The 17,013-nt window shown below is 30.6% G+C and overlaps 3 protein-coding genes across 5 annotated transcripts; 1 reads left to right on the top strand and 2 right to left on the bottom strand.

Moving 5' to 3' along the window:
- Window positions 1-226: 226 nt before the first annotated feature.
- On the bottom strand, window positions 227-4,248 carry LOC102601794 (protein SHOOT GRAVITROPISM 5). The gene is made up of 3 exons (XM_006364005.2): window positions 3,955-4,248; window positions 2,991-3,390; window positions 227-995 (listed from the first exon to the last, which is right to left on the bottom strand). Exons 1-3 carry the CDS (start codon window positions 4,037-4,039, stop codon window positions 410-412), a joined length of 1,071 nt encoding a protein of 356 aa, XP_006364067.1. The 5' UTR covers window positions 4,040-4,248; the 3' UTR covers window positions 227-409.
- Window positions 4,249-9,421: 5,173 nt separating this feature from the next.
- LOC102578398 (G-type lectin S-receptor-like serine/threonine-protein kinase At1g11330) lies at window positions 9,422-12,807 on the bottom strand. 3 transcript variants are annotated; one of them, XM_015303766.1, is made up of 6 exons: window positions 11,549-12,807; window positions 11,176-11,468; window positions 10,865-11,075; window positions 10,343-10,580; window positions 10,088-10,238; window positions 9,422-9,725 (listed from the first exon to the last, which is right to left on the bottom strand). In XM_015303766.1, the coding sequence occupies exons 1-6, from the start codon at window positions 12,690-12,692 to the stop codon at window positions 9,711-9,713; spliced, it is 2,052 nt and encodes a 683-aa protein (XP_015159252.1). In that variant the 5' UTR covers window positions 12,693-12,807; the 3' UTR covers window positions 9,422-9,710. The 3 variants fall into 3 exon arrangements, 2 of the variants coding, with proteins under 2 accessions (XP_015159252.1, XP_015159253.1); XR_001471907.1 differs by lacking the exon at window positions 9,422-9,725 and having other exon boundaries at window positions 10,147-10,238; window positions 10,343-10,412; window positions 10,520-10,580; XM_015303767.1 differs by lacking the exons at window positions 9,422-9,725; window positions 10,088-10,238 and having other exon boundaries at window positions 10,361-10,439; window positions 10,520-10,580.
- Window positions 12,808-14,514: 1,707 nt separating this feature from the next.
- Window positions 14,515-15,761, top strand: LOC102606396 (putative clathrin assembly protein At1g25240). Its single transcript, XM_006364019.2, has one exon. It carries the CDS (start codon window positions 14,515-14,517, stop codon window positions 15,715-15,717), a length of 1,203 nt encoding a protein of 400 aa, XP_006364081.1. The 3' UTR covers window positions 15,718-15,761.
- The last annotated feature ends 1,252 nt before the right edge of the window (window positions 15,762-17,013 follow it).

Here is a 17,013-nt window from a genome sequence, read left to right as displayed (position 1 = left end):
CCGACTTGCAATTTGAAATGATTTTTTCAAATAAAATTGACTTTCTGAGATCGACTTTCAATATTTCTTAAAGTGATGTATATTGCCAAAGGCCCACTTAATGCCCCAAATGCTCATAACATAATCCAATTATATGAGATCTACCACTAAAGCAAGTCCCTTATCAAAACAACAACTACACCTCAATCTCAACAAATATAATTCATAGTATTATCATCCCCTTATTGCCAAAAAACAAAAACAAAATTTGAAAAACTTGTTGGAATGATTCACAATGAGTCTTATTCATAATAATAAACACATACTAAAACCCTACATTAATTGACAAAATACAATGAACACAAATATACCAACTAACAAAAAAAAATAAAAAAAATCCTAACCAACACATTACATAATATTTTTTGGGTCATTGCTCTCTTTCACCATCTGTTGTTGCTGAAGACATGTAACTCATAGGTGGAGAAGACTGATCAACATTATCAATTGGTGCATTTTGTTGAAACTTATTTTTGCAAGCATGACAAGTAATTTCCAAAATTGATGAACTTATTCTCTTAATAGCTTCCTCTTTCAATTTTTTTGCTCTTTCAATTTCACCTTGTGCTTGTTGTCTAATTCTCTTTGCATTCTCGAATTCCCTCTCCGCGTATTCCATCTCCCTCTTCGCGTTCCTACGTGCTTCCTCAGCATACGCCTTTTCAGCCATAACCAAATTAAGTACCTCATGATGACCATTTTTTGGTGATGATGATGATCCAATTGATAATTTCAAATGTGGTTCTTCAATAATATTTTCATGATGACTAGTACTTCTTAGGCCAAGTTCTAAATTTGTACTATTTGGTAAAGGCATTATGGCTAATTTTGGTAAATTTGTGTCACTTGAAAGGCTAGTACTTGAAGAACAAGCAGTCGTTGGTTGCAATGTTTGTAAATTTGGCCTAATTCTCTTTATAGTGCAAGTGTCTTGGTGCTCAATAAAACTTTCCACTCTACAAAATGCATGGTCAAATATATATTAATTAATTAGCTTGTGATAAAGAATAAATAACCAATCAATAATTTAGTGTCTTGAACTTTGCAAACAAAGTTAGCTAACTAGGTACATATCTAGGGGTAGTAATAAGACAAGAAAAAAAAAAGAGGCTAGTTCTCCTAGGGTTACCATAGAAAAGGAAAAAGTGAAAAAACAGAAAGCAAAAGGGATAAAATTTTGGATATAAGTTTTATATACAAAAAATATTTACATAATTAAATCATTTATCAGATGATTACATGTAAAATCTATTCACAGACATTAATTAACTAATCATTATATTATATTTAGCTGAACAATATAATGTTAACTCAATTATCACTAAATATTTTTACGACAATATTTATTATTACCAAATATCTCTTTTGGTGCGGTGTATAAGACAAATCTCTGTATTGTCAACTTATATATAAAACTTAAAGTCAGACTAATTAATATTAAAGGGTAATGCTAAATGGCCAAAAAATTTGGTTAGAAATTTAAAAAATCTATAATATTTTTTATTTTAAAATATACTGATCTTTTTTTCATTTTTTTTAATTAAAAGATATTAAAATTAAAATGATAAAAATGTTCAAAAAGATAAAATAACATAGATAATCATACTCTGAAAGTCAATTAATATGCAGCACAAACAAAGATGCACATAATTCTATTGGCTAGCTAGTTTATATATCACTTCCATTGGCTAGGTGCTAGTTAGAGCATAGTCATAATTCTATTGGAAATTGTATCAAAGACTGAGGAAAGTGTGTTTCTTTGTTTACTACTCTCCTCTTCACATATTCCGGACATAACAATAATAATATATTCAGTATGACTAACGCAAAAAATTAATTCTATTTCTTTTTATAGTGAAAGACCGTGTAATTCCACGAATGAAATTTAAGGAGGATAATATATATGTAAAGACCTTATTTCTAGCTTAGAAGATAGAAAAGTTATTTCGATAAACCCTCAACATTAAAAAAAAAAAAAACTTAAATAGAGTACTTTGAAAAAGAAATGAGTAAAGAAAAGGTTAAAGATTTCCATGAAAGTCACAATGTTCATTACAGTAGTTAGGAAACTGCTAAAGGAATCTTGAAACTCTGGAATATTCCACCTTTATTTATTAAAGTCCAAAAGAAAATGATGAGAAAGAATTTAACTATACATACTGTTACTGAAAAGAATTTCTGAAACCAATTTGTTGTAGCTAATAAAATATTTTATTTTTAAAATTATAAATTTAATATTGTAAGGCAATTTATACATGGATATTATTTGGATAACCTAACAGTACCCCCCACCCCAAAAAAAATATCTTATATGACACTGTACATAACTTAAACTTGAAAAAAGAAGAAGTTAAAGGATCTGCTCTAGTTTTATGAAACCCACAAAATAGTTACTCCTACCATCCCATTTTAACTATCATTTAAGCTCTTTTCACGCCCATAATATATACCTTCTAGCTAGCATATATATTAAACTCGACAAGAAATAGTTAAAGGATTTGCTCTTGCTTTATATACTTTTTGTTTTTACTATCAGGTTACAAGTAAGTCTTTTGAATATAAGACAGATCATCTGCTACAACACTAATTAAAGTTGGTGCAAACTTTATGAGATGTAAAATTTAATCACACTAACTGTTTAATTTATCACTCAAAATTTCTTCTTTCCTTTTTATAGGAGGATCAATAGTGTCCCTATTTACCTCCTAACATAACTAAAATCTTCAATCTACCGATTGTTAGTAGAGATGATCAACCACTTGATCGCTAGCCTCACTTGTCCTCTTAAAATTTCTTATACATTGACGTTATATATAACTTAAAGTTATGTATATTACTAATATAACTTTTTTTTCTTTCGATACTATCAGGTCACATAGAGGATATATATATATATTGCCAACAATAAGACTTATATATAATTTAAACTTGATAAGAAACAATAAAGTTACCTGGAAAAAACGCGACCACAATCGCAAGAATGTCCTCTAGTACCACAAGTCTTGAGATGTGCTTTGTAATCAGATTGAACAGCATAACCTTTGCCACATTTATCACAAATCCATTGCTTATTATCACTATGTTTCCTTCTAAAATGTTTCTTTATCCCAACAAGATCACCAAGGGCATGACAAGGATCATGGTGTAAACAACTTGGCTCAGGACAAACAAATACTCTTTTTTTAACTTGTGGATTTTCTCTTTTCACTAATTTCCATGGCACTTTGTGTCTTCTCCTATGCATTTGCAAGTTTTGATCCCTTTGAAAACCTTGGTTACAAATCTCACATATATATCTATCTGATTCCAATAGTGTTTTTGGGGAAAGTGAAACCACTTCTGCATCCGGATCTAACATAATCAAAGGGATTCAACAGTTTATATATAAAAAATAAAAATCAATAGTTTATAAATAACAAATTAAGAAGATGTTATTATAACAAGAAGCATATCTTTCACTAGATTTTTACCTTATATTAAGGTCCTTAAAATATTATAAATGTAACAAGAAAACTCAAGACTTGTTACTGGTTAGTGACTGAGCTAGAAATTTATATAATAATTTTGTTATATAAAAAAATACTAATAGAAGGTCACTCCTAGATGCAATTCTTGAACCCCTATTTCTTCGTATCAAGGGATTCAACAGTTTATAAATATATAAAAATCATAATAAAAAAAAAGAGAGGATAAACACTAATTATAACTATGATGACAGAGTCAGGAATTTATAGAAAAAGAGATTTAAAATAGTAATAGATAAAATGTCACACCTAGAATTTAAACTCGTAACCTAAAGCAATTCTTGAAACCCCTTAAGTCTTTATAACACAAGATTCAACGTTTTTAACCTATTTACACAAACAGTATAATTTTTGGACAAAAGAAAATTCAAGACTTGTTAATAATTATTACCTGGTGTACCAGCTGGTCTTCTTTTCCTTCTATTAGAATCCCCAGAATTAATAAGAGCTTCTAAAGAGGAAGAATTATCCAACATGGAGAAGAAATTTTAATTTGTATGTAGCTATAAAATTCTTTTGTAGATCAAAGTGAAAATAAAAATAAAAAGAAAGATGATTTTTTAAGACAATATTACCCTACTCGTAACTAGTGGGGGTGGGGACTTTTTAGGAAGGTGGGAAGGCACTTTCTTTTTGAGAAAATCAGTTATCTTTTTAAGCTTTTTGAAGCTTTTTTTGTTTTTTTGTTTTATGAACTTTCTTGTAAGGTTTTCATTGATTATATACCTTGAGCAAGTAAGAGTTAGTCTTGCTCAAACATAGCTCCGGCATATAGACTAAAGGGTGGTCAGTGATTACTAGTCGATTAGTTTTGAACATGTTTTGTAACGAAATAATAGTATGTATATAAATAAAATATTATGTGATTTATGAAAAATATTACTTTATTTATTTCAGTTTTATATGATATTTTTAAATTTTTAATTAGCCTAAAAAAAACCTTTAATGAAATGACTTATATTATTGTAGTTGTAATGAATTTTTATATAATCATATCATTTATATGAATATTTGCGGGTAAGTAAATCTCCTTTTAATATGAATTTGTAATCTTGAAACTAAGACAAGTTATTAAATATAATAAGTAAAGTTAATAGAATTGATGAAATAAAAATTCCTTACATTAATAATATAAGTGTATTCAGAATTTTAAATTTATGAATATTATTATTTTTTAAATAAAAAAAAATATTTATAGAAATTCTTTAACCTTGAGTGAAGCCAATAATTACTTTGAGCCCACACATGTAAAGAGAGAGAAGCAATAAGACGAGAGAAACAAAAGAACATCTTTCACACAAGAAAACAAATTAAAGAGTCATTATTTCATGACACACAATGTAATTCGCATGAACAAATGTGTTGTTATGTTTTATTATGAAAATTTAAAAGAATAATTTTTATTTTTAGAGTGAAAAATATTATTCGAAAATTAATATTGTATTTAACCTTAACTATAAACTAATATTGTTTTTGACTTTTTATAAGTAATTCAGAATAAAAAATAAACACATATTTTTGTTATTTTAAAAAAAAAATTAAAATTTCAGAATTTTATGATCAAACACCATGAGTGATTATTTCATGACACACAATGTAATTTGCATGAACAATTTTTTTTTTTGGGAACTTTATAAAGAGTAACTTAGGATATGAAGTTACACGTGACCTTTATTTTCCTTTTCAACTTTTTTTTATAAAAACAAAAAGTGAAAAGTTGAAAGTGGTTTTTTTTTTTAAAAAATAAAATAAAATTTCCATTGACCAAAGTAAACATGATTGAAAGTTTTTGTAGCAGCTTTTATGAAAGATGGTGGAAAATGCACAATTAAGCAGCTTTGTTAACAAAGTTTTGTCTATTATACATATATTGCATCTTTTAAAAAAGGAATAATTTGCTCCTTTTTGGAGTTTCAATTTCAGAAAAAAATGAACAAAAAAGTTATCGTTTGATAAAGTCATATATCTCTATAATAATGACAGTTGTATGAGTATTTATTAATTGCTATAGTAAAAAACAGTTATACAAAATATTGTAATATAACAGATCATACGTTAAAATAATCACTCTTTTGAAACACTTTGGTAATATTCTCAAATATAGAAATGCATTTGTTGTAAATTTCAGAATTTTATGATTTGTATTTGAATTCTATTTACATGCAAAAAAATGAAACACGAAACAAACAAAAAAACAAAGAAATAACAATAATACATTGAGAGAAATAATGGAGACAAAAATCATTAGGGGTAATGAAAAATATAACAAAATAACAAAAATAAAGGTATATATATTTTTTCCTGTTATAGATTCCTTTGGCTTGCTAGCCTGACAAACTTTAATTTAGATTACTTTCAAATTAAGAAACTAATATAAAAAAAAGTCTTTTCTACCCTCAAAAGATAAGAGTACGTAGCTAGGTTGCATACGAAAAAGTTGATACGATCTAATTCACCCCTTTTAAGTCATATATATAGGTTGCACTAAAATAACAACATTACATTCTTGCATAACATGTCGGACGTAGAGTCGATTATAAGTTGGTTGTATCTTAATGAGCATATGCAAAAGGCTTAATACGTGTCAGTTTTTTAAATTTGTCGCTAAATTTCATCAAGATACTTAGGGGTTGTTTGATACAAAGATTAATAACACAGGAATTAGTAATGCAGAGATTAATAGTGCAGGGATTAGTAATGCATGGTTTATTTTTATCAAGTGTTTGATTCATTGTTTCCTACTTCATCTTGTGTTTAGATTAAAACTCTATAAAAAGCTTCTTTCCAATTATACCCTTGTATTATTATATAATTGGGTCAAGGTAGATAATTGCCGGACAATGTTATTTTTTATGACCTTCTAACTAGCTAGGTGAAGAACAATTTTGTTGTCATGATTGCTATTTTTTCACTTGAATTATTTGAGGATAAATAATTGTCATTTTAATAAATTTAGCACTCACAAAATGACATTTTTCAATTTTAAAAAGATAAATCATCTACTTTTAAAACTGATAAGACTGTAAACAATACTTAGTAAAATTGAGTAAACCATCTACATATACACATAAAAATTGCAAGTTATAGTTTTAATATATATGCAATTTTATAAATTGTTCAAAATACAAATAATTAGAAAACCACACACACATATATGTTTATACATTCAATTAAGAAACATCATGTGGTGATATATTTACCTTTTTAATAGTAAATGTTAAATTCACATATCAAAAATTGTATTGAATTTATTTAGTAACAAACAACTCTCTCTAATAATTTATATGCTAATTTATTTAAATTAATTTACTAATACAAATATAAAACATAAAATCAAGAAAATAAACAAAATGATTAAAATGATTTGAGGGATATTTTTGTCTTTACATAGACTTATCCCATGATATTAAATCATATGTATTACTAATACCTCCAAATAGAAGGTATTAGTAATACATCATCTAATACCATGTAGGGTGTATAACTAGTCCATGGATTAGTTATACATAGGCCCAAATTCTTACCAAACATAGTACTATATAGTACCATACATAATACATGGACTATTTCTCCTAATACTTTCTACCAAACGACCCCTTAGAGTACTCAATGAAAAAAAGGTGATCTTTTAGCCATAAATGTAAAGAAAAATCAAATAAAAGTAAGTATTGAATAATAGAAAACTTGAGTATGTCTTTTAACTATGGGTATGGTATGTTTGTCTCTGTAGCAACAGAGGCATATTGTATGGTACAATCACAATTTTGGATCACAAACTTTAATGAGACAATCCAAGTCCTTTCCTTGTCAATTTTCCATCTTCTTAATTGTATTTTGTACCTTCATATCTTGTCAATCTTTTCCCTCTTTTTATTCAAAAAATGGAGTTTCTCAAGTGTTTTCTCCCTCCTACTAAGAGACAAATGGCCGGGCCCGGGTGGGAAGGGGGGAAGTCGACCTAACTTGTTCAGGATTCAGACGTAGTTATTACTGATGTACAAGACAAAAGCATCAAAACTATATTCGTTTCATTTGTAATGTAATTCGACTTGACATAGAGCTTAGAGGAGAGGGGTGGGGAGCCGACCAACTTGTTTGGGATTAAGACATAGTTATTATTGTCGTACGAGACAAAACATCATAAGTATATTCGCTCTATTCCATTTTATTTGATGTAATTCGTCTTGACATAGAGCTTAATCAAGTTTTTTTTTTCTAAAAAAAAGAAAAAATGTATAATTTATGATTTTAGTTTTTAAACATGCTATTACAACCCATTTATTGTGGTTATAAGACTTTTAAAATTACAAAGTTATAGACGCATACTATTAATTAACAAATGTTTGGTGATATATGAAGAGTCACACATATTATTTTTATTTAATTTTCTATACAATTTTTTTTTTTTACTGATAGATTATCTTGTTTCATGATGAAAAGAAATGTTGTAAGGGTACATCATAGGGACAAAAGGGTGGTTACTAATTTTGAACCATACAATATACACATAGTTTTGTAATTCTACAACTCAATATTATCTCTTTTTTCTAAGAAAATAAAAGTTGATATAAAATCTTTCATCAAACGGAGAAAAAGACTACAATAAACAAACAAATAATAATCTTCAAGACTTATATTCTTACTAAAAATTTATAATCTCTTTATAACCTAGTTAACAAAAACGATTATGATATGAATATTATAAACTAAAAATTCTGACTGTGTCTCAGTTAGAATGAAATGTTGTGAGGGTACATTATAGGGACAAAAGGGTGGTAACTAGCTTTGGACCATATAATATACACACATATAGTTATGTAATTCTATAACTCTATATATATCATCTCTTTTTCCTAGAAAATAAAAGTTAGAATAAAATCTTAGATGAAAAAGGAGAAAAAGACAACTATAAAAAGACAAATAATAATCTTCAAACATGAAACATCCCATGCTATTGTTGAAGAGTTTCTTGCAGAATATATTTGTTGAGAAAGACTTATGGCATAATGTCTCTATTTTGTTTGTGTCTCTTGGATGCTAACAAGACAAGATACCACAGGTTTCAGTGCAATAAAAGATGCCATTACTATGCCATAAAATTATTGAGTTGTATATGTAAGATATGTTTAATTGATTATATCATCACTATTACAGAATCGCTAATTTTCGATGAAAATTTATAAAATATTCCCTCGGAAATTGAGTCATCGGTAACATTTCCGATGACTTTTCCATCGAAAATCTCCTTATCAATGAGTCAAATTTTGACGGAACGTCTATTGAAAATTAGCGATTTTCTGATAGTGAATACAAGATGTTTGCTGATTGGTGATGTTTTGACGAAAATATAAATATTTATTATAGGGAGTTCTCTGTAATTATATTGTCTTACATATAACCTAATTTTAATTGCGTAGATATGACATAAAGCTTAAAACTCCTTACTATTTTACTTTGTATTAGAGCAGGGTCTTTACTATTTTACTTTGTATAAAAAAATTAAAAATTTTTTTGCATACGTATCACTTCGAAACAACTTCAGATATTTGTGGCATCTGAAGTAAGTCTTGATAAAGTCGAACTTAAGATATAATGTCTGAAATTTCATATGGTTAAAGTTCATGTATACGTGACTGAATTTCAAACAAAAATGGTTAAATTTGGGGGAGGGGGCCCCACTTGCCTTTATTCAGCATAATCCCATAAGTGAATGTGGGGAGAGGGGAGAGTAGAATGTAAGCGGACCTTACCCGTACTATATATAGAAAGACTGATTCCGATCATGTATTTTCACTTGTTTAAACAAAAACATTTAGATGCAAAAATGAAATTGGTAAACTAGATGTTTATCTAGGTACTATTCACAATATTTCATATTAATTATCTAGCATCAAGGTTTGTCAAAGTGACATAATTTACAGAACCAACTCCATTATCATCATAAAAATTAGCAAAAGCAGGCTTCAATGGTGTTGGAAGACTTATAACTTCACTTGAAAACATGGAAAGAACATTTGAAACTGTTGGCCTATCTCTAGCAAATTCTTGAACACACAACAAACCTATTTGTATGCATTTTGTCAACACAATTTCAAAGTTGGGATCCCATATCACTTGATCAATAAAATTTGATAAATCATTCTCTTTTCATAGTTCCCATGCCTGAAAAATAAATAAATTGTTTTAGTGGTATTTAGATTTATTAAATAATTAACAATGAGACGCACTCAGGATTTGAAGCTTAATGATACTGGATCCAAGCAGAATGGAAATATACACCTCTAGATGATCGAAGAACCTAAAGAGATGTTGGTATAATATGGGTCTTCCCATCAATGGGATCAGAAAAGGTTGTACTAAAGTTTTGAGCGTTAATAACATTCAATTCGATCTATCAAAATGTCCTTATTTCACAAGGCTATAACACTCAATATCAAGTTCTAAAGTTAGATTCTAATGAACTTCTTTATCAATATATTTTTGCTTCTCACAATTAAGTACAAGAGAGTTTTAAAGGAACTTACATATCCAAGAAGGCTTAATGAGATCTCCTCATTCCAAAAACTTGCAACCTTTTGCCCACTCATTATTTCCAACAACACTACTCCAAAGCTAAAAACATCCGATTTCTCAGAAAACATCCCTTTGATCGCGTACTCTGGAGCCATATAGCCACTAAGGCATTGCAAATTCAACGATAAATCAACGAATTAGCTTAATGTGGGAACTTTTAGACAAGAAGAAAACTTAGCATATTGAATGGCTATATATATACTTACTATGTTCCTGCAACTTTCCTTGTCTCTGCTTGATCTTGATTGCATTTAAAAATCCTAGCCATGCCAAAGTCTGAAATCTTTGGATTGAAATCATTATCTAACAAGATATTACTTGGCTTTAGATCTCTATGGATTATCTTTATTCTTGAATCTCTATGTAGATATAGTAGTCCTCGCCCTATCCCTTCGATAATGTGCAATCGTTTGCTCAAATCCAACATCCCTTTATGCGTTTGATCTAAACATTCATCGAAAGACAATTTCTTTCTATAACAACTTAAGCTTTTGCATGAGATAAAAGAGGAAAGCTATAATGAACATACAGTCAGACCTCTCTATAACAATGTCGTTTGTCTGGATGATTTTTTGGCTTGCTATAGTGAATGCTATTATAAAAAACATAACATTAAAATCGGTTCCAAAGGAAACTTGGTTGTTATAGTGGAATGTTATTATAGAGAATGACTGTTATAAAAAGGTCTGACTATATATCGCAGAGTAAGAGTTTCTTTTAGGACTAACCAAAGAGAAAAACATCCAAGCTTTTATTTGGCAAATACTCATAGATCAACATCTTCTCTTCTTTTTCTATGCAACATCCCAATAATCTAACAAGGTTTCTATGTTGGACTCTAGATATCAACAACACTTCATTCATGAACTCTTCCATCCCTTGTCCTGAGACAGTCGAAAGCCTCTTGACAGCTATTTCCACCCCGTCTGCTAATACTCCCTACGAACAATAAACAGGTAAACGATACTACGTGACAGTTGCATTTACAAGAACCGGAGTTGGAACATATTGGTTCACGCGAAGAAAAAAACAGGTTTACCTTGTATACCGGACCAAAACCACCTTGTCCAAGCTTATTGTTGTCATGAAACTGATTTGTTGACATTGCAAGCACTTCAAACTTGAAAATTGGCAACTCATCCAAACCAACATTACTAATAATTTCTCCCAAACAGATCTTCTTTCCATCTAAATGATTGTTCCTTTTAAAGTGAAACCATATTTTACCTCTTTGCCTTGACATCCAAAACCATATAAGATACACACCAACGCAAACAACAAAAGACGATACAATCACTAGAGTTGCGATTAGTCTAATCTCTCCGTGATGATCTGCAGACGAAACCAAATCATGTAAGACTACTGGAAACATTAATGGAACAGTGGCAAATCAAGAAACAATGAATCAATACCGAGTTCAGAATGTGCCACACGGATGTGAAGTGTCGTGCCAGAGGCTTGAAACTGTTGAATGTCAATCAAGTATCCGCTCCACGACATGTAGCCTATTCCTGTGTCGAAAGCATAAGCTAAGCAAGAACAATTACTCAAGCATTGGCTTCTGCATTCATCTTCAAGCTTAGGAGGTAACCATTCAGCGAAATCAGGCACTTTCATGTATCCCATCTTCAAAAATCCATCTCTTGTACTTGTTTTGTTGTTTTCTTGATCACATTGCAAACTTTTCCTCCTCACACAACCACTAGTCCAATTCTCCTTTTCCCATTCATCGATATTCTTTGGCTCGAACCCTCTTAAACACGAACAAATTGGCGAATACAATGAATTGCAGCTCCCAAATGGACCACAAGTTCCATAAACATCACAATCATTTTCGATAGCTGACCACGGAAACTTCCAAATCCTCTCAATCCCATCCCAGTATGATTGTACCAAGTTCCCACTCGAGTCCAAGACAAACCTTGTAGGTTTTTTTCGTTCAACAAAACCCGTAAGATAGACAGTGCCCTCTTCATCATCAACAACATTGTATCCACCAGTGTGCACTCTATGCATACCCTTTATTCCAATAAAAACCTGACCATTCCATTGACCACTTCGCCAGTATAGATTCTTCCCTTTCCAAATCAAAAGCTGAGGAAGAATCGCGGTAATGCTAGTCGAAAAATCACCAAAACTTGGATCCAAAGGACTTTTCCAAGATCTTAGCCCTGTTTTCTCCCCTGTTGTAACAGAGTTAATAGGTATTTTCATTTTAGGCAAAAATGTATCACTAGGATGTTGGTAACTTTGCCATATTATGTTCCTATTTTTCGAGTTGTCAAGTAAAACAAGGTTCCCTCCTCGTAACTGAGCAACAGAACTCGTAACAACGTGTGAAGTAGATGAAATGTTCGACGTCCAAATAACATCTTTCATTCCATTCATCACAACAAGATTTCCATCCTCAGAAATCTTGAAAACACCAAATGAATCTTTCAATGGTACTTTATCTCTATTTGCTACCCAAACAACAGTTGTTTCTGAGAAGTTGTACCAAATAGCAACGTAACGATTCGTAGTATTTCCAGGACTGAAAAATCCCAACTTGAACATGTTATCAGGACACCATAAAGTTGCTGGATCTTTTAGATATTGAGTGCTATTAATGTTACATATTGATAAGCAAAGTCCTAAGTAAGAAAAATGAAGAACAAGCAAATATTGTAGACTAGTGATCATCACTTTGGTTTTTTTTTTTTCCACAAATCAAGATTTTGTTGCTGGTGAGAGGTGATACGTATTCTATGAATTAGTCGAAGTGTGTGTAAACTAAATAGATAATAATATGCATCTACAACCACAAAAAAAAGTATATTGTGTTAGAATGAATCAAGTTCAGATAATGGACATCACTTTCTAACTTTGTTTTACTTATCAAACTTTTCATCCAATTTTTGGTTTAACCATTGACTATATGAAGTTCACTGGCTCGACTAATTAGGTTCGGCCCAAGGCCCACTAAGGATGTCCTAAAAGTTTTTCAATTCTTAGAGCTCGAATACAAGACTTGTACTTGAAAGGTGAAGGATTTCTTCCATTCCATTCACAATGTTTCTCAGTAGTATACAGCAAGGCACACTGAGGGTAAAACGCTCCTTATCAAAAGATTTTTCATTTTCAATGATCGAAATTCAAAACTCCTAATTAAAGTTGAAGGATGTCATCCATAAGTCCACAACTCTCCTCAGTGGTAGCCGATGTCAAATATTTATATAGATTTGATTGTGAACTCAGTTATTATTGCATATTAATTTGAGATCATTGTTGAAATTCATAAACTATAAATCCTAGATACGCCTCTGAACAAAAAAAATGTGGGATGCAAAGTACAAAAATACATTATACGATTTTTATTTTAAAGCTAGGAAAAAGTAGTTAGAATCAATAAATTCCTCAATAAATGTGGATAGATGAAGTGTGTTTGGTCTCATATGGCACATCAACATGTCATTTTCTTGGACCACTTGGTGATGTAAATTGTAGCTCCTTTACAACACCATAGAAAGTGTTCTCTAGGAGGATTGAACCAACACGATTTTCAACCATTACTATTAGTCGCTACCACCTTCATCATCATAATTATATCTATTGTCACCACTACTATTGTCATTGTCGATGCTACCTCCGCCACCATAGTCCCTACTATGAACCACTTTCACCATCACAACAAGCATCGATGTCGACTATCACCAACACCATTATCAATCACCACACATTCTCCGCACACCACCATCAACTACTAACAAAACAAAGAGGACAATAAATGAATGATCCAATGATTTCAATTGTGCATTTATTACGTATAAAAATAAATAAATGATACACATTCTGATGTTGAAAAACAAACAGTCTTAATCATTCAACATTCATATCTCAAAACAACATCTTATAATATATATATCAATTCGAATTTAGATATCTTCATCTTAACACAAACAAATGAATATTTTACTATGCCAACCCCCTCTTATCACGAACACACACATGTTTATTTTGTTTTAAAACAATTACATAAGAGTTCCCTTTTTTTTTCTTGAAAAATAGTTGATTTATTTACAAGAAAACCATACACACACAAAAAAAAAAATTGTTCCAATATACAAGAACTACACAAAATTAGTAAAATTCTAACAAACCTCACAAAATGTAGCTTCCTTTATTTTATATACTTTTTTCATAACTTATGTCATGTGTGTTTCCCCTACCACCTAACTCTTTCTCTGGTCATTTGTTCTTCTTTTTTGTTCCCAATTCCTTAAACAAATGCCAATTTTTTTACTTGAATATCAAGAAAGAGAAAAAAGTAGGGGAAAATCACATACCTAATAAACCAAAAAAAAAAAAAAACACACCAAATTTTAAAATTTTACAAACAATGAGGCTATGGAGAAAAGCTTTTGGTTTAGTAAAAGATCATAAAAGCCTCTGGTTAGCTAGCCTCTCAAGACGAACATCATTTCGAAATCCAGAAATGGAAGCTGCTGTGATTAAAGCTACGAGTCATGATGAATTAACAATCGACATGAAAAATGTTGATCGCGTTTATAAGTGGCTACGATTATCTCCTAGCCACTTAAAATCTCTCATTTGGTCCATTTCTTTACGTATGGAAAAAACTAAGAGTTGGGTTGTTGCAATTAAAGGATTAATGCTCATGCATGGTGTCTATAGTTCTAAAATCCCAGCTATCCAAAGGATTGGGAGGCTACCATTCGATTTATCAAATTTCAAAGATGGATATTCAGATCCTTATAAGATATGGGGAATAAATGAATTTATTCGCGCTTATTTCACCTATCTTGATCAAAAATCCTCTCTTCTTTTTATGAATTTGCAAGAAAGGAGGAACTTACAAAATTTGGAACACGTCAATGATGATAATAATAATAATAATGTTGTTGTTATCGTTGAAGGACATTATTCCATGATTCAAGATCTTGTTCTACTACAAAAATTGCAATATTTACTTGATATGTTGCTTGAAATTAGGCCATTATGTGGTAATGCTGTTGTACCTCTTGTTCTTGAAGCTATGGATTGTGTCATGATTGAAGTTTTCGACGTATACAGCAGAATTTGCAATGGAATTGCTAGAATTCTGTTGCGGATTTATTCTGCTGGAAAAGTTGAAGCTAGCATGGCACTTAGGATTGTTCAAAAAGCTACGATACAAGGTGAAGAATTGTCAGTATATTTCGAGTTATGTCAAAGTATAGGGGTGAAAAATGCAGCAGAGTTTCCAACAATTGAGCAAATTCCTTATGAAGATATTAAGGAACTCGAAGAAATAATCAATGGAGTTTCTGAAAAGGAATCGCGAATTATTCCATATCAACATGAAGGTAAAGATATAGTTGTTGTACGTGAAAAAAATGGTGATCAGAATATCGAGAATCTTGAAAAAGAGAGCAAGTTGAGGACAGTAATTACTGATAATTGGGAGAGGTTTGATGAAGATTTGATGCAAAATGATGGAGTGAAAATTGCACCATATGCAATTAATCCTTTTGAAATATGTACATATAATGTACCTAGTAAAAAAACTCCAGAGTTACCAGATCTAATTAGCTTCTTATAGCAAAGTGGCTATATGTCAAATAGTGGTTATATGTGAAAACAATGGTTATATGTGAAAATAATGGCTATATGTGAAAATAGTGGTTATATGTGAAAACAATGGCTATATGTGATAACTTTCAAATGTTATATTGGTGACACAATAATAGCAAAAAGAGAGAAAAAAAAGGAACACTATTTACATATATACATATATTGTATCACTTGTGGTCTGGTCTTTCTCTGAACCTTATGCATAACGGGTGGGAGCTTTAGTGTACCAGACGATTTTTTTAATACATATTTGTATCACTATAATCAAAGGAATTGTTATACATGTTTCCATTAGAAAGTAATTTATGGTCTTTTCCACCAAAGGAAGAATTAGCCAATGATACCTCGCCATGAATCAAGTTTGCACCATGCAGTGGTAGAAGCAGAATTTTCATCAAGAAAGTTTGAGTACATATGTTATATATACATTTAAAAAATGACATTGTACATATAGTGTAACTTTCTTACCCTTCTGCCCCTCTAGCTCCACCCCTCGTATTGTGCAATAAAAAAAATTCTTATAGTTTATTTACTAGGAAAGCGGATCAAGTGACGGATAATTTAGCTAAATATGGATGCAATTGTCTATGGGATAATATTATTATGCCCTTTGTTTAATTAAATATACTTATGTAAGTGATCTTGATACATGGTACCTCAAGAAAAACAAATTGAGGTCGATTATATAAATTTCACTGAATTTTTGTTCATGACAAATATATCGTGGTGTTATTTTCTTCAAATAGTAATTAATCATCGCATTTTATTCTTTATTTAAATTGCAATTACTTTAAAAGAAAATCACTTTCTTATGATACTGAGTGTGTTGAGCTGGCCAGAAAAATGAAAATCCACAGCCTGGCTAATTTGTCTATTTCTAACTCGTAAGTCCATAGGTAAGACCAAATATTTAATATGGGGGATCCACATGACCCTACAGACTATAGTTTTTACATAAAATAAGGTCATTCACATGTATGTGAATTCAAAAATGGAAAATTCTTCTAAGATAAGGTTTTGTCTCTCTTAAAGGTGTCACATAGTACCATTACATCCAAACTACATCCTCTCCTATGCCCATGTTTTAAATGTGATGTGGAATCAAAGCAAAGAAATTAGTTCATGCCATGACGATCTATATGGAATGACGACATAATCTAACATTAGGTTGATCCATAGAAATTGAGAGATTGAATGAGACTCTCAGAGCAATGGTAAAATTTGCCTCTGTGTAATCTATAACGTCACATATTTGAGCTATGAA

Source organism: Solanum tuberosum, unplaced genomic scaffold (assembly GCF_000226075.1).
Source record: "Solanum tuberosum cultivar DM 1-3 516 R44 unplaced genomic scaffold, SolTub_3.0 scf00469, whole genome shotgun sequence".
In the NCBI taxonomy this organism is placed as follows: domain Eukaryota; kingdom Viridiplantae; phylum Streptophyta; class Magnoliopsida; order Solanales; family Solanaceae; genus Solanum; species Solanum tuberosum.
Note: the sequence above shows the minus strand (reverse complement) of the source record. Positions and strands in the feature narration are given on the sequence as shown.